Source organism: Tachyglossus aculeatus, chromosome 9 (genome assembly GCF_015852505.1).
Source record: "Tachyglossus aculeatus isolate mTacAcu1 chromosome 9, mTacAcu1.pri, whole genome shotgun sequence".
Lineage (NCBI taxonomy): Eukaryota > Metazoa > Chordata > Mammalia > Monotremata > Tachyglossidae > Tachyglossus > Tachyglossus aculeatus.
This window is the reverse complement of record NC_052074.1, coordinates 43,390,697-43,414,501: the sequence shown is the minus strand read 5'-3', so window position 1 is coordinate 43,414,501 and position 23,805 is coordinate 43,390,697. Positions and strand designations below refer to the sequence as shown.

Below are 23,805 nucleotides of genomic sequence, written 5' to 3'. Positions count from 1 at the left end.
GGCTTGGAGCTTCTCTGGAAAATCATCTCTCCTGAACTGTTTAGGAGGTCATGTGCTTGGAGACAGGGGGTTAGACCAGATGATCCCTGGAGGATCATCAGGTCAACACGTAAAGAGTTGGTAATTAGAGGATCGGGGGCAGAGGGTCTTCATCATCATCATCATCCGAACGAATAGCTCCCAGATAGGGCTACAGGCAAAGATAGTTGACAGTAAGAGATTTATATGGCGTCTTCACCGCCCCAGGCCTGTCCTTTCCCACGGCTTCTTCTTCTCATGAAATGCTTTTGGTCTTGGGGGTTTTGAATAACCGAGGAGAGCAGGGAGGAATCAGGCTTCCAGGCCTGCCTCTGAAGCCACTTCAGCAGGGTGCCCAGCACCTAGTGGGTGCACAATAAATCCTGCTCCTGAAGTGCTCGGGGGCCACCAGGCTTCCTCGGCAGAAGAGTCAGTCAGTCATATTCATTGTCAGTCAATCAAATTTATTGAGCACTTACTTTGTGCAGAGCACTGTACTAAGTGCTTGGGAGAGTACAATGCAACAATAAACAGACACATTACCTGCCCACAGCGAGCTGGCAATCTAGAGGACTGCAACCCGAGGAACATGGCTCAGCCAGAGCAGGCAGCCTAAAATGACAGCCTGTTGAGGGTGGCCTCGTTTATCTTTGGAGCCATCCTCCGGCATCTACCTGTCTCCCTGCCTGGGATCCCACAGTCAGCTGGGAACGTCGCTCCCTTCTGAAGGAAACCGCTTTTTTTTTCTGGCTTCGGAGGTCCGGGGGCCTGGAGCGACTTCTTGACCTTTTCTCTGGGAAAATATAAACTGGAACTGTAGGGCCCAAACAGAGCTCCACAGACTGGAGCTGCCTCGTTGGCTGGGGACAACTTCTCTTGCCCCCAGCTCAATCCTTTCACGAGTTCTCAGGTCCAGGACAGAATTAGTAATTGGGCCCCTCAGTTGTGCTTGTAAAGATGGCAGGGTCTGGAAGAGGTTTCAAATCTTTCTTCTCCTTTAGAGCAGGTGGGGATTTTTCCCATCCAAATGAAGGGTCGGTTTCCCATCCCATCTAATAGGGGCTGGGCGGGGAGAATCCCCCACCCCTTCTCACCGTCTGCTGGTTCTTGCATCCCGCAGGTCATGTACAAAGAAAACCTGGGCACGGGCACCCCCATCACCGCCACCCCGGAGATCGAGAGAGTCAAACGCAATCAAGAAAACTTTAGCTCGGTACTGCTCCGAAACTGACCCCCGAACCCTCAGCCCTTCCCTTCTTTTGCTAACCCTGATTCATAACTCCTCCCCTTCTTTTTTTTCCTTTTCTCTTTTTGTGAGTGTGTTTCTCTCAAAGTAGCACCCTAAAACACCGATCCCACCCAACCTGGGGCTGATCTCCAGGGACACATTCCTCCAGAGGATCTCAGCATTTGGGTTGACTCCGTGCGGGGGCTTATTGAGAGTGGTCTAAGGAAAACGTGGGCCTGATAACTCAATATGTTGTCTCCTCGTCGTTTGAATGACCCAGCTGCTGGTCATTCAAAGACAGTGACCATTTTCCCTACAAAATACGGCTCCCCCAAAGTCCCTTCTGCCATTCTCTGAGCCGTTGCGCGTGTTTTGAGAGCCTCTTGGATACTTTTTTGTGTCTCGCAGGTTCTGTACAAAGAAAATCTGGGTACGGGAACCTCAACACCCGTCACTCCAGAGATGGAGAGAGTCAAACGCAATCAAGAAAACTTTAGCTCGGTATTTCTTAGAGGATTTAAAAAGTTCCCCTAATGTTGTCTTTTAAAATAATCCTTTTAACCCATGCCCAACAATTTAACCCTCCCCCTGTAGAACAACTAAATATAATGGAGGGAGTGTCGTCAGGTAATACTCTAGCTTTCAACACGTTAGCACGTGTTGAAACACGTTAGCAAACCTAACGTGGTTATTTTATATAATTCTGCTGTGAAATTTTAACCCACCTTCATTCTCATTCCCGCTGAAAATCGGGTAATATTTTTCAGAGTTGATTGTTTCCTCCCTTAACAGGGGATGATTCTAACACTATTGACGTGATGTTTCCTGGTGCAGTGAAAGTTTAAAGTGAATAGATGTATGTGGAATTTAACTTTTATTCCTCATTGCTGTATTAGATGCCTTTCATGTAGCCTGTAGGTCCCTTTAAAAGAAGCGAGTAACAGAGGCTCAGACAGTATAAATCCACAGATGAAGAATCTTTTGGAAAATGGCAGTGGTATACTAGTTCAGGGATACAGCTCTCCTGGTCTTAATCCATTATTTTTGAGATTATCTACTAGTTGATCCTTCTGGCCCCTACTGTAAATACCATTTTGCTCTGGTATTTTCAGGCCCATATGCACATTTTTTTCTCCCTTTTCTTCTTACTTTTTTTCCACTTCAAAACAATTGTTTTAAGAACACTATTCTTAATTGATCAACAGTTGACCATTCATTCAATTGTATTTATTGAGTGCTTACTGTGTGCAGAGCACTGTACTAAACGCTTGGAAAGTACAATTCAGCAACATATAGAGACAGTCCCTACCCAACAACAGGCGCTGGCCCTGTTGGCCTTCTCTTGGCCCTCACTTCACCCTGGTTGATGCCAGCCAAACACAGAAACAGACCAAGTTGTAGAGGGTGGTAGTTCCTCTTCAACTCCAGTTTCAATGAGATCTCCTGCTTTATCTAAAGCCCTGCCCCTCTCACTCCCAGAGGCCTGCCATGGTCCAGGACTCTGAATCCCTCCTTCTGTCTGTTCTTGCGATTTTCTGGATTATGTAATTCTCCGAGGCTCTGGCCATGGTCTCCTCTCAACTTGCCCGTTGGAAGGTTTGGCCTTGCTTTTTTTAATGAATGAGTCTGTTTGGACGCTAGTAAGGCCGGTGGTGGTGAACTGCTTTCTCGTCTCTCGGGTCAGGTTCACGTGGGCGGGTTTTCTAAAAAACTGAGGCCGCTCTGGTGGCTGGAAGTTATGTCAGTGACCAGCCCAGGAATGTTAGGTAGTTACAGGTTAAGATTCTGTGCTGATTTGCCCAGGCCTCCTCCTGAATTCAGCCTGAATTCAAGCCAATTCACTGCTTTGGCTAGAGGTTTAACCTTAGTGGTCCCTTGGTCCACATGGGTCTCCTTCCCCCAGTGGCTTCTGTTCCTTCCATCAGAGTCACTGACGAGCGGCCTCATGACCCTAAGCATTTTCGTGGGACATTCTGGGTAGTTTGTCACCATATGCTAACCTCTGTGAAACATCTCTGGAACCCAAGCACTTAGTACTCTGCACACAGTAAGCACTCAGTAAATAAAATTGAATGAATGAATGAAAAACAAAACGAAACAAAGGCCGACCGCTTCCCGAGGCAGCGTCTCAGAACTACATCCAAGCCGAGGCCTGAATTTCAGAGAAGGTTCAGAGAGTGGAGCTTAATCCGGCCCTGTTGGCCACAGATAAGTGAGGCTGAAGAGTCAGCTATCTTCCCCAGTAATCCAGATCACTTGGGCCAAAGGGGCGTGAGAGATGGGTGATACTGGAATCTGAGGCACAGCCAGAGAGGGTGAACGGTCCCAACTCACCCTTGGGTGGGACAGGATTGAGAGAGAGCCTCAAGGCTGACCCAGTGAGCGGAGGGCTGACAGATGCTGTTGTTTCTGGATGCTTTCTCGTCCCACAGGTGTTGTACAAAGAGAACATGGGGAAAGGCACCCCCTTGCCTGTCACTCCCGAGATGGAGAGAGTCAAACACAATCAAGAGAACATTAGCTCGGTATTTAATAAACCAAAAAGCTCCCCCTAACTCTTTAAAAGTCAGCTCTTTTAACCCTTTTCAGAAGTCTAAAACCTAGGTCCTTCTCCTGATTCATAACTCCTCCTCTTTTTTTTCCTTTTCTTTTTTTTTTGTGTGTTTTTATTTCAAAATAACACCCTGAAACACCGATCCGACCAACCTGGTGCTGATCTCCAGGGACACATTCCTCCAGGGGATCTTAACATTTGGGGTGACTCCATGTGGGAGCTTATTGAGAATATTCTAGCCAAACGTGTGCCTGTTTTCTCAATATGTTGTCTCCTTGTCGTTTAAATGACCCAGCTGCTGGTCATTCAAAGACAATGCCCATTTCCCCTCCAAAATACGGCTCCCCCGAAGTCCCATCTGCCGTTCTCTGAGCTGCTGTGCGTGTTTTGAAAGCCTCTTGGGTGCTTTTTTGTGTCTCGCAGGTTCTGTACAAAGAAAATCTGGGGACAGGAATCCCAACACCCATCACTCCAGAGATGGAGAGAGTCAGACGCAATCAAGAAAACTTTAGCTCGGTATTTCTTAGAGGATTTAAAAAGTTCCCCTAATGTTTTCTTTTAAAATAATCTTTTTAACCCATACCCAACAATTTAACCCTTCCCCTGTAGAACAACTAAATATAATGGAGGGAATGTCATCAGGTAATACTCTAGCTTTCAGCACAAACCTAACGTGGTTATTTTATATAATTCTGCTGTGAAATTTTAACCCAACTTCATTCTCACTCCCGCTGAAAATCGGGTAATATTTTTCAGAGTTGATAGTTTCCTCCGTTAAATAACAGGAGATGATTCTAACACTATTGACGTGGCGTTTCCTGGTGCAGTGAAAGTTTAAAGTGAATAGATGTATATGGAATTTAACTTTTATTCCTTGTTGCTATATTAGATGCCTTTCATGTACCCTGTAGGTCTTTTTAAAAGAAGCAAGTAACAGAGGCTCAGGCAGTATAAACCCACAGATGAAGAAAACTGTTTCTATTGGAAAATGGCAGTGGTATACTAGTTCAGGGATACAACTCCCCTGGTCTTAATCCATTATTTTTGAGATTATCTACTAGTTGATCCTTCTGGCCCTTACTGTAAATATCATTTTGCTCTGGGGCTACTTTCAGGCCCATATGCACATTTTTTCTCCCTTTTCTTCTTACTTTTTTTCCCCAATTCAAAACAGTTGTTTTAAGAACACTATTGTTTGTCGATCAACAGTTGACTAACTTTCCCTTATGGCATTCTCTTAGCTCTCCCTTCATCCTGGTTGATGCCAGCCAAACACAGAAACAGACCAAGTTGTAGAGGGTGGTAGTTCCTCTTCAGCTCCAGTTTCAATGAGATTTCCTATTTTATCTAAAGCCCTGCCCCTCTCACTCCCAGAGGCCTGCCATGGTCCAGGACTCTGGATCCCTCCTTCCATTTGTTCTTGCCAATTTCTGGATTATGTGATTCTCCGAGGCTCTGGCCATGGTCTCCTCTCGACTTGCCCGTTGGCAGGTTTGGCCTTGCTTTTTTAACGAATGAGGCTGTTCGAACACTAGTAAGACTCGTGGTGGTGTACTGTTTTCTCATCTCTCGGGTCAGGTTCACATGGGCAGGTTTTCTAAAAAACTGAGGCCGCTCTGGTGGCTGGAAGTTATGTCAGTGACCAGCCCAGGCACGTTAGGTAGTTACAGGTTAAAATTCTGTGCTGATTTACCCAGGCCTCCTCCTGAATTCAGCCTGAATTCAAGCCAATTCACTGCTTTGGCTAGAGGTGTAACCTTAGTGGTCCCTTGGTCCACACGGGTCTCCTTCCCCCAGTGGCTTCTGTTCCTTCCATCAGAGTCACTGACGAGCGGCCTCATGACCCTAAGCATTTTCGTGGGACATTCTGGGTAGTTTGTCACCATATGCTAACCTCTTTGAAACACCTCTGGAACCCAAGCGCTTAGTAGTCTGCACACAGTAAGCACTCAGTAAATACAATTGAATGAAGGAATGAAAAACAAAACGAAACAAAGGCCGACCGCTTCCCGAGGCAGCGTCTCAGAACTACATCCAAGCCGAGGCCTGAATTTTAGAGAAGGTTCAGAGAGTGGAGCTTAATCCGGCCCTGTTGACCACAGATAAGTGAGGCTGAAGAGACAGCCATCTTCCCTAATAATTCAGATCACTTGGGCCAAAGGGGCGTGAGAGATGGGTGATACTGGAATCTGAGATGCAGCCAGAGAGTGTGGATAGTCCCAACTCGCCTTTAAGTGAGAAAGAACTGAGAGAGAGCCTCAAGGCTGACCCAGTGAGCAGAGGGCTGACAGATGCTGTTGTTTCTGGATGCTTTCTCATCCCACAGGTGTTGTACAAAGAGAACATGGGGAAAGGCACCCCCTTGCCTGTCACTCCCGAGATGGAGAGAGTCAAACACAATCAAGAGAACGTTAGCTCGGTACTTAATAAACCAAAAAGCTCCCCCTAACTCTTTAAAAGTCAGCTCTTTTAACCCTTTTCAAAAGTCTAAAACCTAGGTCCTTCTCCTGATTCATAACTCCTCCTCTTTTTTTTCCTTTTCTTTTTTTTTGGTGTGTTTTTATTTCAAAATAACACCCTAAAACACCTATCCCACCCAACCTGGTGCTGATCTCCAGGGACACATTCCTCCAGGGGATCTTAGCATTTGGGGTGACTCCATGTGGGAGCTTATTGGGAATATTCTAGCCAAACGTGTGCCTGTTATCTCAATATGTTGTCTCCTTGTCATTTGAATGACCCAGCTGCTGGTCATTCAAAGACAGTGCCCATTTCCCTTCCAAAATACGGCTCCCCCAAAGTCCCATCTGCCTTCTCTGAGCTGCTGTACGTGTTTTGAGAACCTCTTGGGTGCTTTTTTGTGTCTCGCAGGTTCTGTACAAAGAAAATCTGGGGACAGGAACCCCAACACCCATCACTCCAGAGATGGAGAGAGTCAGACGCAATCAAGAAAACTTTAGCTCGGTATTTCTTAGAGGATTTAAAAAGTTCCCCTGATGTTTTCTTTTAAAATAATCTTTTTAACCCATGCCCAACAATTTAACCCTCCCCCTGTAGAACAACTAAATATAATGGAGGGAATGTCATCAGGTAATACTCTAGCTTTCAGCACAAACCTAACGTGGTTATTTTATATAATTCTGCTGTGAAATTTTAACCCAACTTCATTCTCACTCCCGCTGAAAATCGGGTAATACTTTTCAGAGTTGATAGTTTCCTCCCTTAAATAACAGGAGATGATTCTAACACTATTGACGTGGCGTTTCCTGGTGCAGTGAAAGTTTAAAGTGAATAGATGTATATGGAATTTAGCTTGTATTCCTTGTTGCTGTATTAGATGCCTTTCATGTATCCTGTAGGTCTTTTTAAAAGAGGCAAGTAACAGAGGCTCAGGCAGTATAAACACACAGATGAAGAAAACTGTTTCTATTGGAAAATGGCAGTGGTATACTAGTTCAGGGATACAACTCTCCTGGTCTTAATCCATTATTTTTGAGATTATCTACTAGTTGATCCTTCTGGCCCTTACTGTAAATATCATTTTGCTCTGGGGCTACTTTCAGGCCCATGTGCACATTTTTTCTCCCTTTTCTTCTTACTTTTTTTCCCCAATTCAAAACAGTTGTTTTAAGAACACTATTGTTTGTCGATCAACAGTTGACTAACTTTCCCTTATGGCATTCTCTTAGCTCTCACTTCATCCTGGTTGATGCCAGCCAAACACAGAAACAGACCAAGTTGTAGAGGGTGGTAGTTCCTCTTCAGCTCCAGTTTCAATGAGATTTCCTATTTTATCTAAAGCCCTGCCCCTCTCACTCCCAGAGGCTTGCCATGGTCCAGAACTCTGGATCCCTCCTTCCATTTGTTCTTGCCAATTTCTGGATTATGTGATTCTCCGAGGCTCTGGCCATGGTCTCCTCTTGACTTGCCCGTTGGCAGGTTTGGCCTTGCTTTTTTAAACGAATGAGGCTGTTCGAACGCTAGTAAGACTCGTGGTGGTGTACTGTTTTCTCGTCTCTCGGGTCAGGTTCACATGGGCAGATTTTCTAAAAAAACCGAGGCCGCTCTGGTGGCTGGAAGCTGTGTCAGTGACCAGCCCAGGCACGTTAGGTAGTTACGGGTTAAGGATCTGCTTTCTGTGCTGATTTGCCTAGGCCGCCTCCTGAATTCAGCCAATTCCCTGCATTGGCTATTGGTTTAATCTCAGTGGCCCCTTGGTCCAAATGGGTTTCCTTCCCCCAGTCGCTTCTGCTCCATCCGTTAGAGGCACTGACCAGAGGCCTCATGACCCTAAGCATTTTCGTGGGGCATTCTAGGTAGTTTTGTTCGTCACCATATGCTGACCCCTGTGAAACATCCCTGGAAAATCAAAACATTTAGATGAAGGCCCGAAACAAAGGCCGGCCGCTTCCCGAGGCAGCGTCTCAGAACTACATCCAAGCCGAGGCCTGAATTTTAGAGAAGGTTCAGAGAGTGGAGCTTAATCTGGCCCTGTTGGCCACAGATAAATGAGGTTGAAGAGTCAGCTATCTTCCCCAGTAATCCAGATCACTTGGGCCAAAGGGGCGTGAGAGATGGGTGATACTGGAATCTGAGGCACAGCCAAAGAGGGTGGACGGTCCCAACTCGCCCTTGGGTGGGACAGGATTGAGAGAGAGCCTCAAGGCTGACCCAGTGAGCGGAGGGCTGACAGTTGCTGTTGTTTCTGGATGCTTTCTCGTCCCACAGGTGTTGTACAAAGAAAACATGGGGAAAGGCACCCCCTTGCCTGTCACTCCCGAGATGGAGAGAGTCAAACACAATCAAGAGAACGTTAGCTCGGTATTTAATAAACCAAAAAGCTCCCCCTAACTCTTTAAAAATCAGCTCTTTTAACCCTTTTAAAAAGTCTAAAACCTAGGTCTTTTTGGCTTTATCAACTTATCCAAATTTTTTAATAAGCCTCCCCCCACTCCAACTTTCAACCCTTAATCTGGCAATTTTCTGCAACTCACTCACTCCGATTAAGTTTGGAAATAATGCCCTGGGGTCCTGAATGGCTCTGGTTTGCTTGGGAGCGTTTTTGTTCCTTTTGGATGGTTCAGCCCCAACCCCATTTCTTCTAAGCCCGCTCTGTGACTTTTCTTCTGACTCTGCCTGGTCTTCCAATGGTGCCATTGGTTATAAAGTTTTTTGTAAAGGGTGTCTTAGAGTCTGGGTCATCACCTTAAAAGATATTTCCCAAACAAGTTGAAAGACATTTTAAAGACATGACTATTAATATTTGGACCTTTTGAAGACCATTCAAAATGGCCTCTCACAAATTTCCAGGTAAATCACGTCCAGCCACATGCCTGGATCCATGTCACAAATCCAAACCTTCCTGGACTCGCTATTAACTCCGAGAAGAGAAGCAGCGTGGCTCAGTGGAAAGAGCACGGGCTTTGGAGTCAGTGGTCGTGGGTTCAAATCCTGGCTCTGCCAATTGTCAGCTGTGTGACCTTGGGCAAGTCACTTAACTTCTCTGGGCCTCAGTTCCCTCATCTGTAAAATGGGGGTTGACTGTGAGCCCCCCGTGGGACCACCTGATCACCTTGTAACTCCCCCAGCGCTTAGAACAGTGCTTTGCACATAGTAAGCGCTTAATAAATGCCATCATTATTATTAACGCTTTCCATTTTAAAATGCTTCCCTCGTGTATTAAGGCCCCTAATGCCCCTTTCCTCTTGATTAATTTTTGCATCGCATCCGCGGAAGAAGGAAAACCACGTCAGTTAATACCCGTCTTTGGTTTTCATTAATTCACTCACGGCTGTGAAGATCGAATTGCCTTAATATGCAGGAAAAACTCCTCCCCGTAACATTTCTTAATGATCTCCCGTAAAGCTTTCCTTGATGAAACGTGGAACTTGGCCTTGGAAGCTGGAACTAGCCGCTTGGCTCCCGTTGCACCTGGTCTGGGCTGGGCTGTTTGCTGCCGTGTTCAAAATGCTCTCTCGTTTTGTGCAGGTGCTCTATAAAGAGAGCCTGGGATCGGGCACCCCAATCCCCATCACACCTGAGATGCAGAGAGTCAAACACAATCAAGAGAACTTTAGCTCGGTATTTGGAAAAGAAAAGAGCCCTCCCTTCCTTTTCTCCCCCCACCCCGCCCCAAACTGTCCTGGTCATTTAACCCCGTAATACAGTGAGCTCAGCGTCCCCGTAAAACTGCTGCCCTCAGTTTGCCATTAATATCCGCTTTTCAAGGAGAATCCTTTCCCTAGGTCCCCTTCGAGATTTGGCTAAAACCCCGCTCCAGACAGGTTGCAAAACCTCTTAACTGTTTTCTTTCCTGAGTTCTAGTCTTCTTTTCCTTCTGATCCTGTTCATCTCTGATATTTGACTTTTAGCTCTAAGATGACGCAGATTTCTAACAACCTCGGACCCCGAGGTAGCCGCTTTGGGTAGTAGAGGACCCCCAAAACTGAAAAAGCAGTGCTTGGCCCCCGAGACTCCCATGGGATTTCGATTAATTTAGCCATTGGTCCCACCTCTGGCTCCTCTCTCCCCTTCCCGTGCCAGCGGGACCCCACGGGGAAAGCCCCGGTTTGTTCTTAAAGCTTGACTCCCAGTAGAACTTTATTTATTGTCGCTTTTCTGGATGCTTTCTCGTCCCACAGGTGTTGTACAAAGAGAACATGGGAAAAGGCACCCCCTTGCCTGTCACTCCCGAAATGGAGAGAGTCAAACACAATCAAGAGAATATTAGCTCGGTATTTTGGAAAGAAAAACAGAGTTGCTCATGGTTTCAAATGACGCACATTAATCCTAACCTCCGCTTCTTTAATTTAAAAGCCACGGGACTTCCCGCTCCACTTAAAACCTTAATTTCTCCCATCACTACTCTGAGCCTTAACCCTGTAGTAATTAAGTTTGGATTAATTTGTAGATTGAATCCAATTTTGTGTGAGGTGACGGTTTTCCTCTTAACTTTATGGAGGGGGAAAGGGTATTTATTGACCTTTGGGTGTCTCTGGTTCTACCAAACTATTGTGGTGGTGGGTTTTTGTTTGTTTCACTTGACAATGGAGAACTTTTGTTCTCTCTGTTTATACTCTTCTGGGGCTTTTCCTGTGTGCCCCCTAGCTTTTTCACTACGGCGACTCCTCAGCTCCTCTTCCAGTCCAGAGACAGCGAAATGACTGACCCTTCCCCTCACAGAAGCGGCATTTTCTGGCTCTCTGATTTTTTCATAACACCCTAACGCATTAGAGTGTTTGGGATTTTATGACTAACGGCTTCGAAAGCCCTACCCCTTCGAAAGCCCTGCCCTTCAGCTCATTTCAAGCTCCCCCTGCCCACCCAAAGACTCACCCCTTCGAATGGAGAGCTGTGATGTTTGTGGTCCAGCCCTCTCCCTTCCTCCTCCTCCTTTCTCCGCCCCCCTATATCCTTCCTGTACCCCACCCTTCTGGAAAGCCCGGAGCTTGACTGGACGCCTACCCAGGCACGATGGCAAGCCGGGAGGGTGCTGAGCTCTGAGGCTCAGACCGACTGTCGGGCCAGCAGGCTGGGGAGGAAGCTTCCCAAGGGAGAGGACCCTAGCTTTTTCACAACTACTCCTCCTCAACTCCTCTTCCAGTCCAGAGACGGTTCAATTACTGACCGTCTTCTCACGGAAGCAGCGTTTATAGGCTCTCTGATTTTTTCCTGACATCCTAACGGATCAGAGTGCCGGGTCCCCGTGGTTGCCCACCTCCCTCTCTCCCTGCTCCCGGGTTTGGAGCTGGGCAGCGGTGCAGAGGGGAGACTCCAGAGCCCTCGTTGGCCCCACGGCTGGGCTGAGTCTCTGGCGGGCCTGGGTCGGTGACCGGGAATGCCCCTTCCCTCAGCACACCCACACACTCCCTTCTGGTAGTGGTGGGGCCGGGTTAAGCAGCTCTAGTCCCGGATAACTTGTTTGTGTCTCGGTGCATAGCAAAATGCTTGGCCCGCAGTAAGAACTTAATTAATACCATGATGACGATGGTGCTGTAAAGCCTCTTGAATCCCCAACCCCTCACTCTGATTTACACCAGTTCAAGTTGTACAGGACGGAGTCCCTTTCCCCCAGGAGCCTCCCCCGCTCCCCCAAAGCTTCTCTTTGGGGTTCAGCCTCGCGGGTCCTCAGGCCACCGACGGTCACGAGCAGCCAGGCAGTGCTGGCTACAAGGAAAAGGAGGCCCAAGCGGGTTCTGGGTTGCCCCGCGGGGACCTCGCCGCGGTCCGGCAACCCCGTCGTGTGGCCGGCGGCCCCGGGCCAGGTGGCGGGTGGCCCGTGTCTCACCGTGCGGCTAACAGCCTCGGTCCGGGTCCCCCGGCCAGCTCCGCGTGCCCGGGCCGAGCCACGCTAACGTTCCCTCTCTCTTCTCTTCCGGCTTCCGGGCGACGGCGGCTCCTGTAGATTTTGTATAAAGAGAGCATGGGGAAGGCCACACCAACGCCCACGCCCGTGACTCCCGAGATGCAGAGAGTCAAGCGCAACCAAGAGAACATTAGCTCGGTACTGTCCTGAGGGAGCCAGGCCCCATCTCCCCCGCCCCATCACTTCGGGTCCCATCGTAGGCTCCTGCAGCTCCCAATAACCGCTCACCACTCACTCCCCTCCTACCCCAGCCCCTTCCCCTCTTTTTCCTCTCATCCCCCCGCCCTACCTCCTTCCCCTCCCCACAGCACCTGTCTATATGTTTGTACAGATTTATTACTCTGTTTATTTTACTTGTACGTATTTACTCTGTTAATGATGTGCATCTAGCTGTACTTCTGTTTATTCTGTTGACTTGACACCTGTCCACATGTTTTGTTGTCTGTCTCCCCCTTCTAGACTGCGAGTCTGTTGTTGGGTAGGGACCGTCTCTCTATGTTGCCAACCTGTACTTCCCAAGCGCTTAGTACAGTGCTCTGCCCACAGTAAGCGCTCAATAAATACGATTGGATGAATAAATGGGGCAATTTGGTGTCTCTTCACCATGACAACTTTCCCCTTTCCTTTGACTCCTGACTTTAAAAGCTCCCTTCAGCAGAGACGTCCTCACCAACACGGGGACGGATTTTTTTTAAAAAGTCACGTTTGGAAACGGGATCAATCGGGCCGTGGCGGGGTCCGGCGTCCCGGTGAGTCCGGATGCGTTTTTATCTCCCGCAGGTGATGTACCGAGAGAGCGTGGGGAAGGCCACGCCAACCCCCGTCACCCCCGAGATGCAGAGAGTCAAGCGCAACCAGGAGATCTTTAGCTCGGTACTGTCGATCAAACCATCTGCATGTTTATTGAGGCCTTACTGGGGGCAGGGCGCTGTACTGGGTAATAATAATAATGATGATGGCATTTATTGAGCGCTTACTGTGTGCAAAGCACTGTTCTAAGTGCTGGGGAGGTTACAAGGTGATCAGGTCGCCCCACGGGGGGCTCACAGTCTTCATCCCTGTTAGTACTTCGGAAAGTTCAACAGAGTGAATAGATGAAGAGCTGACAGTCTAGTCTAGACGGACATTAAAATGAATTGCACGTAGGGGAAAAGAAACAGGGTGAGTTGATGGAGTATATAAATGCTTAGCAGGTGCTGACAGTAAATAGGTGATGAAGTAGGGATGGAGGAGGGGGTGGGGAGATGAGAGATTAGTTGGACAAGGCTGTTGTCCCTGTATATATGTATATATGATTGTACATATTTATTACTCTATTTTATTTTACTTGTGCATATCTATTCTATTTATTTTATTTTGTTAATATGTTTGGTTTTGTTCTCTCTCTCCCCCTTCTAGACTGTGAGCCCACTGTTGGGCAGGGACTTGTACTTCCCAAGTGCTTAGTACAGTGCTCTGCACACAGTAAGTGCTCAATAAATAGGATTGATTGTTGGACATGAGAAGTGTTAGGATTGGACATTAGTTGGACATGAGAAGCAGCGTGGTTCAGTGGAAAGAGCCCGGGCTTTGGAGTCAGAGGTCAGGGGCTCAAATCCCAGCTCTGCCAATTGTCAGCTGTGTGACTTCGGGCAAGGCACTTCACTTCTCTGTGCCTGTTACCTCATCTGTAAAATGGGGATTAAGACTGTGAGCCCCCCGTGGGACAACCTGATCACCGTGTATTCTCCCCAGCGCTTAGAACAGTGCTTTGCACATAGTAAGCGCTTACCAAATACCATCGTTATTGTTATTAAATGTGTGGACTGGGTTGTAGTGGGAGAGGAGCAAGGATTAATAATGGGGAGGAAACCGATCGAAAGCCTTAGCAGTTGCCGGTTGAGGCTTCCGAGGATTGGAGAAGCGGGCGCAGAATGGAGTTTTATAGAAGTGATCCAGGCAGCGGTGGGAAGTATGGACTGGGAAAGGGAGACTCTCCCCTTCTCTCAGGCCATTATGTGTCTACTGTGAGAGATCCCCCCACGCTTATCCGCCTGGCCTTTCTGCAATTCCAGCCCAACCTGAACTTCCTCTCTTGCTTTTGAGAATAACTCTCAAACAGCTTCGTTTTCTGCCGTGATTCCGTCCGGGTTGCGATGATGTTGCTGTCCAGCTAACCCCAGCTAAACAGCGAGAGCCAAGGGTTTTCCCCGCTCTCTGACGCCTGGATGCTTTCTGGATCCCACACAGGTTTTGTACAAAGAGAACTTGAGAAAGGCCACGCCGACTCCGGTCACTCCCGAGATGGAGAGGGCTAAGCGCAATCAAGAAAACATTAGCTCGGTATTGTCCAGGATGCCTACGGCACAGATAACACCTGAATTAATCCTCTAAAACCGGGCACTTCCCCTTCTGGTCGCTCCCACGTTAATTTAACAGTGTGCCCTGCCCAAATTCCAAATGATCCGACTAAGACGTAACATTTTAATTAACACCAATTCTCTCCCCCGACCCCGGAGCCTCGCGATTGGCCCCGGACCCCTCAACTACTGCCAGCGCTTTCTTAAGGTGTTCGATCAATCAGTGGCATTTATTGAGCGCTTTCTTAAGGTGTTCGATCAATCAGTGGCATTTATTGAGCGCTTTCTGTGTGCAGAGCACTGTACTAAGCACTTGGGAGAGTACAGTATATCAGACACGACGTTCCCTGCCCGCAGCAAGTTGACCTCCAATCAGCCTGAATCTGGTCTGTCTTCGATGTTTTAAATGTATCAATCAATTGTATTTATCGAGCACTTACTAAGTGCCGAGGGCTGTTCTAAGTGCTTGGGAAAGTACAATACAACAGAATTCACAGACATGTTCTCTGCTCACAATGAGCTTACAGTCCAGAGGGGGAGGCGGACATTAATATGAATGAATAAGTCATTTATAATATATAATTTAAAGATATGTTCCTAAGTGTTTTGGAGCTGAGGGTGGGGAGAATATCAAGTGTCCAAAGGACACAAATTGAGGGTGTGAAATGGGTAATATTCTGAAATATTTTAGACTGTGAGCCCACTGTTGGGTAGGGACTGTCTCTATATGTTGCCAATTTGTACTTCCCAAGCACTTAGTACAGTGCTCTGCACATAGTAAGCGCTCAATAAATACGATTGATGATGATGATGATGATGATGAAATGAATGCCCTTTGGCACCGATGATGTTGTTTAGCTTATTTTTCAGCTACGACTTTGGTTTCCACAAGTGTATTTAATATTAGCACAACCTAGACAGGGCTCTCTCTCCCTTCCCACCCCCTGCAGCAGAAGCTTGAGGAAAGCAGACCGAAAGGGATCTAAATGCCCATTTTGGGTTGGGGATAGAGTCCGAGGCTTGGATGTTCCCGTTTGTTCGGGGCCAGTGGATGGACCGACCGTTCATTTCTAAACTCCTTCAAGACGCTGCATCGTCCCCGCTTGTTTCTAACTCATCCGTCCCTCTCCCCCTCCTCGTGACGGGGCCCGCGTTCAGAATCAAAGCCGCTGCTGTTGGCTTCGTGGGAGGTAGAGCCCGAGACGGGCCTAAGCCCGCCGGTCAGCCGCCGAGGCTGTGCCCCCTCACGCCCCGTCTGTCCCGGGCAGGTCCTCTACTCGGACAGTTTCCGCAAACAAGTCCAAGGCAAGGCGGCCTACGTCATGGACACCCCAGAAATGAGGCGTGTGCGGGAGACCCAGCGTCATATCTCCTCGGTAAGGCGTGAGCGTCTGCACCTCCTTCCTCCCCCTCTTCGGAACTCCTTTCCCTCATCCCTCCCCATCCCAACTCGGATCCCCCTCCTCCCCACGTCCGGTCTCAGGTGAAGTACCACGAGGACTTCGAGAAGCACAAGGGCTGCTTCACGCCGGTGGTCACCGACCCCATCACGGAGCGCGTGAAGAAGAACACGCAGGACTTCAGCGACATCAGCTACCGGGGCATCCAGAGAAAGGTGGTGGAGATGGAGCGGAGACGAGCCGACCAGGACCAGGAGGCGGTCACGGGTAACGGGGTGGACAATATCAAATGCTCCAAGAACGGTCTTTCCTGCTCTGGGCCGTGGGCGAGGGCGTGGAGCGCTTCAGGGAGCCCATCAGTGGTACTCACAAAAGAAGCAGCGTGGCTCAGTGGAAAGAGCCCGGGCTTTGGAGTCGGAGGTCGTGGGTTCTAATCCCGGCTCCGCCACTTGTCAGCTGGGTGACTTTGGGCAAGTCACTTCCCTGTGCCTCATTCCCTCATCTGTAAAATGGGGATGAAGACTGTGAGCCCCCCGTGGGACAACCTGATCACCTTGTATCCCCCCCCAGCGCTTAGAACAGTGCTTTGCACATAGTAAGCGCTTAATAAATGCCATCATTATTATTATTATTCTCTGAGCCTCAGTTCCCTCACCTGGAAAATGGGGATTGAGACTGTGAGCCCCCCGTGGGACAACCTCATCACCTTGTATCCTCCCCAGTGCTTTGCACGTAGGAAGCGCTTAACAAGTGCCATCATTACAGCACCGTACTAGACCCTTGGGAGAGAACAGTAGAGTTAATTTATAATAGCATTTATTAAGCGCTTACTATGTGCAAAGCACTGTTCTAAACGCTGGGAAGGTTACAGGGTGATCAGGTTGTCCCACGGGGGGCTCACAGTCTTAATCCCCATTTTATAGATGAGTTAGCTGAGGCCCGGAGAAGTTAAGCAATTTGCCCAACGTCACACAGCGGACAAGTGGCGGAACAGGGATTAGAACCCATGACCTCTGACTCACAAATCAATCAATCAATCGTATTTATTGAGCGCTTACTGTGTGCAGAGCACTGTACTAAGCGCTTGGTAAGTACAAGTTGGCAACATATAGAGACAGTCCCTACCCAACAGTGGGCTCACAGTCTAAAAGTCTAAACCCGTGCTCTTTCCACTAAGCCACACTGCTTCCCTAGTTAATTGACAGGATTCCTACTCTCCAGGATTTTACAGTCCTAGTTGCAGGGTGGGGAGAGGAAAGGGATGGCTGCTAAGATAATTTTGGGGTAGGAGGAAGACCCAGAGAGGTGAAGGAGTTTGTGCTGAAAACACTCAGGTGACCAGGGGGTGGTAGGGTGAAATATAAATTTCCACCATCTCTCCCTTTCATTCAATCGTATTTATTGAGCACTTACTGTGTGCAGAGCACTGTACTAAGCGCTTGGGAAGTACAAGTTGGCAACATCTAGAGGCGGTCCCTACCCAACAGCGGGCTCACAGTCTAGAAGGGGGAGACGGAGAACAAAACCAAACATATTAACAAAATAAAGTAAATAGAATAGATATGTACAAGTAAAATAAATAAATAAATAAATGGAATAATAAATATGTACAATCAATCAATCGTATTTATTGAGCGCTTACTATGTGCAGAGCACTGTACTAAGCACTTGGGAAGTACAAGATGGCAACATATAGAGACAAACATATATACATATATACAGGTGCTGTGGGGAAGGGAAGGAGGTAAGACGGGGGGATGGAGAGGGGGACGAGGGGGAGAGGAAGGAGGGGGCTCAGTGTGGGAAGGCCTCCTGGAGGAGGTGAGCTCTCAGTAGGTCCTTGAAGGGAGGAAGAGAGCTAGCTTGGCGGAGGGGCAGAGGGATTGGGGGCATTCCAGGCCCGGGGGAGGACGTGGGCTGGGGGTCGACGGTTTCTAGACCGTGAGCCCACTGTTGGGTAGGGACTGTCTCTATATGTTGCTGACTTGTACTTCCCAAGTGCTTAGTACAGTGCTCTGCACACAGTAAGCGCTCAATAAATACAATTGATTGATTGAGACAGGTGAGAACGAGGCTCGGTGAGGAGATTAGCGGCAGAGGAGTGGAGGGTGCGGACTGGGCTGGAGAAGGAGAGAAGGGAGATGAGGTAGGAGGGGGCGAGGGGATGGACAGCCTTGAAGCCCAGGGTGAGGAGTTTCTGCCTGATGCGCAGATTGATTGGTAGCCATTGGAGGTTTTTGAGGAGGGGAATAATATGCCCAGAGCGTTTCTGGACAAAGATAATCCGGGCAGCAGCATGAAGTATGGATTGAAGTGGAGAGAGACACGAGGATGGGAGATCAGAGAGAAGGCTGATGCAGTAGTCCAGACGGGATAGGATGAGAGCTTGAATGAGCAGGGTAGCGGTTTGGATGGAGAGGAAAGGGCGGATCTTGGCAATGTTGCGGAGCTGAGACCGGCAGGTTTTGGTGACGGCTTGGATGTGAGGGGTGAATGAGAGAGCCGAGTCGAGGATGACACCAAGGTTGCGGGCTTGTGAGACGGGAAGCATGGTAGTGCCGTCAACAGAGATGGGAAAGTCAGGGAGAGGGCAGGGTTTGGGAGGGAAGACAAGGAGTTCAGTCTTCAACATGTTGAGCTTTAGGTGGCGGGCGGACATCCAGATGGAGATGTCCTGAAGGCAGAAGGAGATGCGAGCCGGGAGAGACAGGGAGAGAGCAGGGGCAGAGATGGAGATCTGGGTGTCATCAGCGTAGAGATGATAGTTGAAGCCGTGGGAGCGAATGAGGTCACCAGGGGATGATGATGATGATGAGACCTTGCAAAGCTCCCTAAAAGCCCCGGACCCACCCCGGGGCGACTGACTCGAGGGCCCAGCTGAGCGCCCGCCGCTGAGGTGTCCGTTCCTCCTCAGGCCTGCGCGTGTGGCGCACCAACCCCGGCTCCGTCTTCGACTACGACCCGGCGGAAGACAACATCCAGTCGCGGAGCCTGCACCTGGTCAACGGTGGGTGGTCCCCTTCCCCCCTGTATATACGCATATACGTTTGTATATATTTATTACTCTATTTGTACATATTTATTCTATTTATTTTGTTAATACGCTTTGTTTCGTTGTCTGTCTCCCCCTTCTAGACTGTGAGCCCGCTGTTGGGTAGGGACCGTCTCCATATGCTGCCAACTTGTAATAATAATAATAATAATGGCATTTATTAAGCGCTGACTATGTGCAAAGCACCGTTCTAAGCGCTGGGGAGTTTACAAGGTGATGAGGTTGTCCCACGGGGGGCTCACAGTCTTCATCCCCATTTGACAGATGAGGCCACTGAGGCCCAGAGAAGTGACGTGACTGGCCCGAAGTCACCCAAGTGGCGGAGCTGGGATTGGAACCCATGCCCTCTGACTCCAAAGCCCGGGCTCTTTCCGCTGCTTCCCTTAGGTTCCCTTCCCTTGTACTTCCCGAGCGCTTAGCCCAGTGCTCCGCACACAGTAAGCGCTCAATAAATACGATTAAATGAATGAACGGATTGGTTGCCGTTGGAGCAACGGGTGGGGAAAGGGGTCCGGACCCACCCCGATTTCAACCCTCATGTCTGGGGCCTCCGCAAACGACTCCTGGCTGGTTGAGCAACGAGTGGGTTCGGCCCCGGCTGGCGGTGCCCTCCATCAGAGAAGCAGCGTGGCTCAATGGAAGGAGCCCGGGCTGTGGAGCCAGAGGTCGTGGGTTCAAATCCCCCGGCTCCATCATCATCAATCGTATTTATTGAGCGCTGACTGTGTGCAGAGCACTGGACTAAGCGCTTGGGAAGTACAAACTGGCAACATAATCGGCCCCACCAATTAGCTGTGTGCCTTTGGGCAAGTCACTTCTCTGTGCCTCAGTTCCCTCACCTGTGAAATGGGGATCATCATCATCAATCGTATTTATTGAGCGCTTACTATGTGCAGAGCACTGGGCTAAGCGCTTGGGAAGTCCAAGTTGGCAACATATAGAGGCAGTCCCTACCCAACAGTGGGCTCACAGTCTAAAAGGGGGAGACAGAGAACAAAACCAAACGTACTAACGAAATAAATAGAATAGATATGTACAAGTAAAATAAATAAATATGTACAGACATATATACATATATACAGGTGCTGTGGGGAAGGGAAGGAGGTAAGATGGGGGATGGAGAGGGGGACGAGGGGGAGAATAATAATAATAATAATGATGGTATTTGTTAAGTGCTTACTATGTGCAAAGCACTGTTCTAAGCGCTGGGGAGGTTACAAGGTGATCAGGTTGTCCCACGGAGGGGCTCACAGTTTTCATCCCCATTTTCCAGGTGAGGGGACTGAGTCCCAGAGAAGTGAAGTGACTTGCCCAAAGTCACCCGGCTGACGGTTGGCGGAGCCGGGATTTGAACCCATGACCTCTAACTCCAAAGCCCGGGCTCTTCCCACTGAGCCGCGCCGCTTCTCTAAAGACTGGAGGAAGGCTGTGAGCCCCCCCGGGGGGACAACCTGATCACCCTGTAACCTCCCCAGCGCTTAGAACTGTCAGCTGTGTGACTTTGGGCAAGTCACTTAACTGCTCTGGGCCTCAGTTACCTCCTCTGTAAAATGGGGATTAAAACTGTGAGCCCCACACGGGGCAACCTGATGACCTTGTAACCGCCCCAGCGCTTAGAACAGCGCTTTGCACGTAGTAAGCGCTTAACAAATATCATCATCATCATCATCTGTAAAATGGGGATTAAAACTGTGAGCCCCACACGGGGCAACCTGATGGCCTTGGAACCTCCCCAGCGCTTAGAGCAGCGCTTTGCACATAGTAAGCGCTTACCAAATATCATCATCATCTGTAAAATGGGGATTAAAACTGTGAGCCCCACACGGGGCAACCTGATGACCTTGTAACCGCCCCAGCGCTTAGAGCAGCGCTTTGCACATAGTAAGCGCTTAACAAATATCATCATCATCATCATCTGTAAAATGGGGATTAAAACTGTGAGCCCCACACGGGGCAACCGGATGACCTTGGAACCTCCCCAGTGCTTAGAACAGCGCTTTGCACATAGTAAGCGCTTATCAAATATCATCATCATCTGTAAAATGGGGATTAAAACTGTGAGCCCCACACGGGGCAACCTGACGACCTTGGAACCTCCCCAGCGCTTAGAGCAGTGCTTTGCACATAGTAAGCGCTTAACAAATATCATCATCATCATCTGTAAAACGGGGATTAAAACTGTGAGCCCCACACGGGGCAACCTGATGACCTTGTAACCTCCCCAGCGCTTAGAGCAGCGCTTTGCACATAGTAAGCGCTTAACAAATATCATCATCATCATCTGTAAAATGGGGATAAAGACTGTAAGCCCTCTGTGGGACAACCTGATGACCTTGTAACCTCCCCAGCGCTTAGAGCAGCGCTTTGCACATAGTAAGCGCTTAACAAATATCATCATCATCATCTGTAAAATGGGGATAAAGACTGTAAGCCCTCTGTGGGACAACCTGATGACCTTGTAACCTCCCCAGCGCTTAGAGCAGCGCTTTGCACATAGTAAGCGCTTAACAAATGTCATCATCATCATCTGTAAAACGGGGATTAAAACTGTGAGCCCCACACGGGGCAACCTGATGGCCTTGGAACCTCCCCAGCGCTTAGCACATAGTAAGCGCTTAACAAATATCATCACATAGTAAGCGCTTAATAAATGCCATTATTATTATTATTATTTATTATTATTATTATTATCTGCCACCCTGCTCACCCCCTCCGAGTCCGGGAGCCTTTTTTGTGTCTGCCGGTGGCCGGCCGGCTGGCTCCTCTTCCTCCCTCCCTGTTTCCCCCCGCACCACGATGAGGGAATCGAGGAAGCAGGCGAGCGGGCTGCGGTTGAGCCATCGGTCAGGGACTGTAGTAGTGACCACCAGCGTCTCTTTATCTGTGTCCGTCTCGGCCCCAGTCCAAGCCCAGCGCCGCAGCCGCGACCAGTCCCGCTCCGCCAGCGCGCTGAGCACCAGCGGCGGGGATGAGAAGTCGGACCACTCGGATCATCACCTTTCCCACTACAGCAGCGGAGCGGGGAACTTCTTCTCGGCCACATCCACAGGTCAGCGGGCCCGTCACTGTACTAAGCGCAGTCCCCCCCGTCCCGCGTGGGGCTCCCAGTCTCCATCCCCAGTTTACAGACCGTGAGCCCACTGGTGGGTAGGGGCCGTCTCTATATGTTGCCAATTTGTACTTCCCAAGCGCTTAGTACAGTGTTCTGCACATAGTAAGCGCTCCATAAATACCATTGATGATGATGAGGTCACTAAGGCACAGAGAAGCGGAGCTGGGATTCGAACCCACGCCCTCCCGATTTCCAGGCCCGCGCCTTATAATAATAATGACAGCATTAAGCGCTTACTATGTGCCAAGCACTGTTCTGAGCGCTGGGGGGGTCGACAAGGTGATCAGGTTGTCCACGGGGGGCTCGCAGTCTTCATCCCCATTTTACAGGTGAGGTCACTGAGGCCCAGAGAAGTGAAGCGACTTGCCCAAAGTCACACAGCTGGCAAGTGTTGGAGCTGGGATTCGAACCCATGACCTCCGACTCCAAAGCCCGGGCTCTTTCCACTGAGCCGCGCTGCTTCTCTATGTGCAAAGCACTGTTCTAAGCGCTGGGGAGGTTAAGGTGGTGATCAGGTTGTCCCACAGGGGGGAGGGGTGCTCCACAGTCTTCATCCCCATTTTCCAGATGAGGTCACTGAGGCCCAGAGAAGTGAAGCGACTTGCCCAAAGTCACACAGCTGGCAAGTGTTGGAGCTTGGGATTCGAACCCATGACCTCCGACTCCAAGGCCCGGGCTCTTTCCACTGAGCCACGCTGCTTCTCTATGTGCAAAGCACTGTTCTAAGCGCTGGGGAGGTTAAGAAGGTGATCAGGTTGTCCCACGGGGGGCTCCACAGCCTTCATCCCCGTTTTCCAGATGAGGTCACTGAGGCCCAGAGAAGTGAAGTGACTTGCCCAAAGTCACACAGCTGATTAGTGGCGGAGCCGGGATTTGAACCCATGACCCCCGACTCCAAAGCCCGGGCTCTTTCCACGGAGCCGCGCCGCTTCTCCGCAAAGGAGGGAAAGAAACCAAAGGTTTTGTACAAAAGAGAGAAGCGGCGTGGCTCCGTGGAAAGAGCCGGGGCTTTGGAGTCAGAGGTCACGGGTTCAAATCCCAGCTCCGCCACTAATCAGCTGTGTGACTTTGGGCAAGTCACTTCACTTCTCTGGGCCTCGGTTCCTTCATCTGTAAAATGGGGGTTAAGACTGTGAGCCCCCCCCGTGGGACAGCCTGATCACCCTGTAACCTCCCCAGCGCTTAGAACAGTGCTTTGCACATAGTAAGCGCTTAATAAATGCCCATCATCATGATTATTATTATAAAAGGAGGGAAGAAACCAGGTGTCGCCCCAAGCCCTGCCTGCGGAGAGAGGGCCCGGAAGGAACTGCCTTTGGGCAGCGCCGTCTTCTCCTCCTGCGCGCGCGCGCGACCCATTTCTTGCCGACTTGTACTTCCCAAGCGCTTAGTACAGTGCTCTGCACACAGGAAGCGCTCAATAAATACCACTGATTGATGGTTTCTTTGCCCACAGCTTACAAGCACGCTAAAACCACGGAGCTGCCCCAACAGAGGTCGTCTTCGGTTGCCACTCAGCAGACGACTGTGTCCTCCATCCCGTCTCACCCGTCGACTGCCGGGGTAAGTGAACGTCTCCACCCCGACCCCCCGAAGCCGGCTGGTGCTGGTGTCTACACCGCCCACGGGGGCGGGAACCCCGAGCGCCACGGTGGGCCCCTTCCCCAGGACCATCGCTGGTGTCCGGGCCCGTGGGCGACCAAATAATGGCACTGCTTCCGCACTCCTTTCATTGAG

At 49.6% G+C, this 23,805-nt stretch overlaps 1 protein-coding gene across 1 annotated transcript in view; it reads left to right on the top strand.

The window, feature by feature from the left end:
• Positions 1 to 23,805, top strand: part of NEB (nebulin) — a 207,242-nt gene that overhangs the window by 181,107 nt on the left and 2,330 nt on the right. Inside the window, exons 136-146 of the mRNA XM_038751620.1 lie at positions 1,139 to 1,231; positions 1,655 to 1,747; positions 3,679 to 3,771; positions 6,127 to 6,219; positions 6,672 to 6,764; positions 14,395 to 14,487; positions 15,773 to 15,880; positions 15,988 to 16,171; positions 18,819 to 18,911; positions 21,859 to 22,005; positions 23,525 to 23,631. Of these exons, the coding sequence (XP_038607548.1) occupies positions 1,139 to 1,231; positions 1,655 to 1,747; positions 3,679 to 3,771; positions 6,127 to 6,219; positions 6,672 to 6,764; positions 14,395 to 14,487; positions 15,773 to 15,880; positions 15,988 to 16,171; positions 18,819 to 18,911; positions 21,859 to 22,005; positions 23,525 to 23,631 (1,197 nt within the window). The remainder of the gene's footprint in view (positions 1 to 1,138; positions 1,232 to 1,654; positions 1,748 to 3,678; positions 3,772 to 6,126; positions 6,220 to 6,671; positions 6,765 to 14,394; positions 14,488 to 15,772; positions 15,881 to 15,987; positions 16,172 to 18,818; positions 18,912 to 21,858; positions 22,006 to 23,524; positions 23,632 to 23,805) is intronic.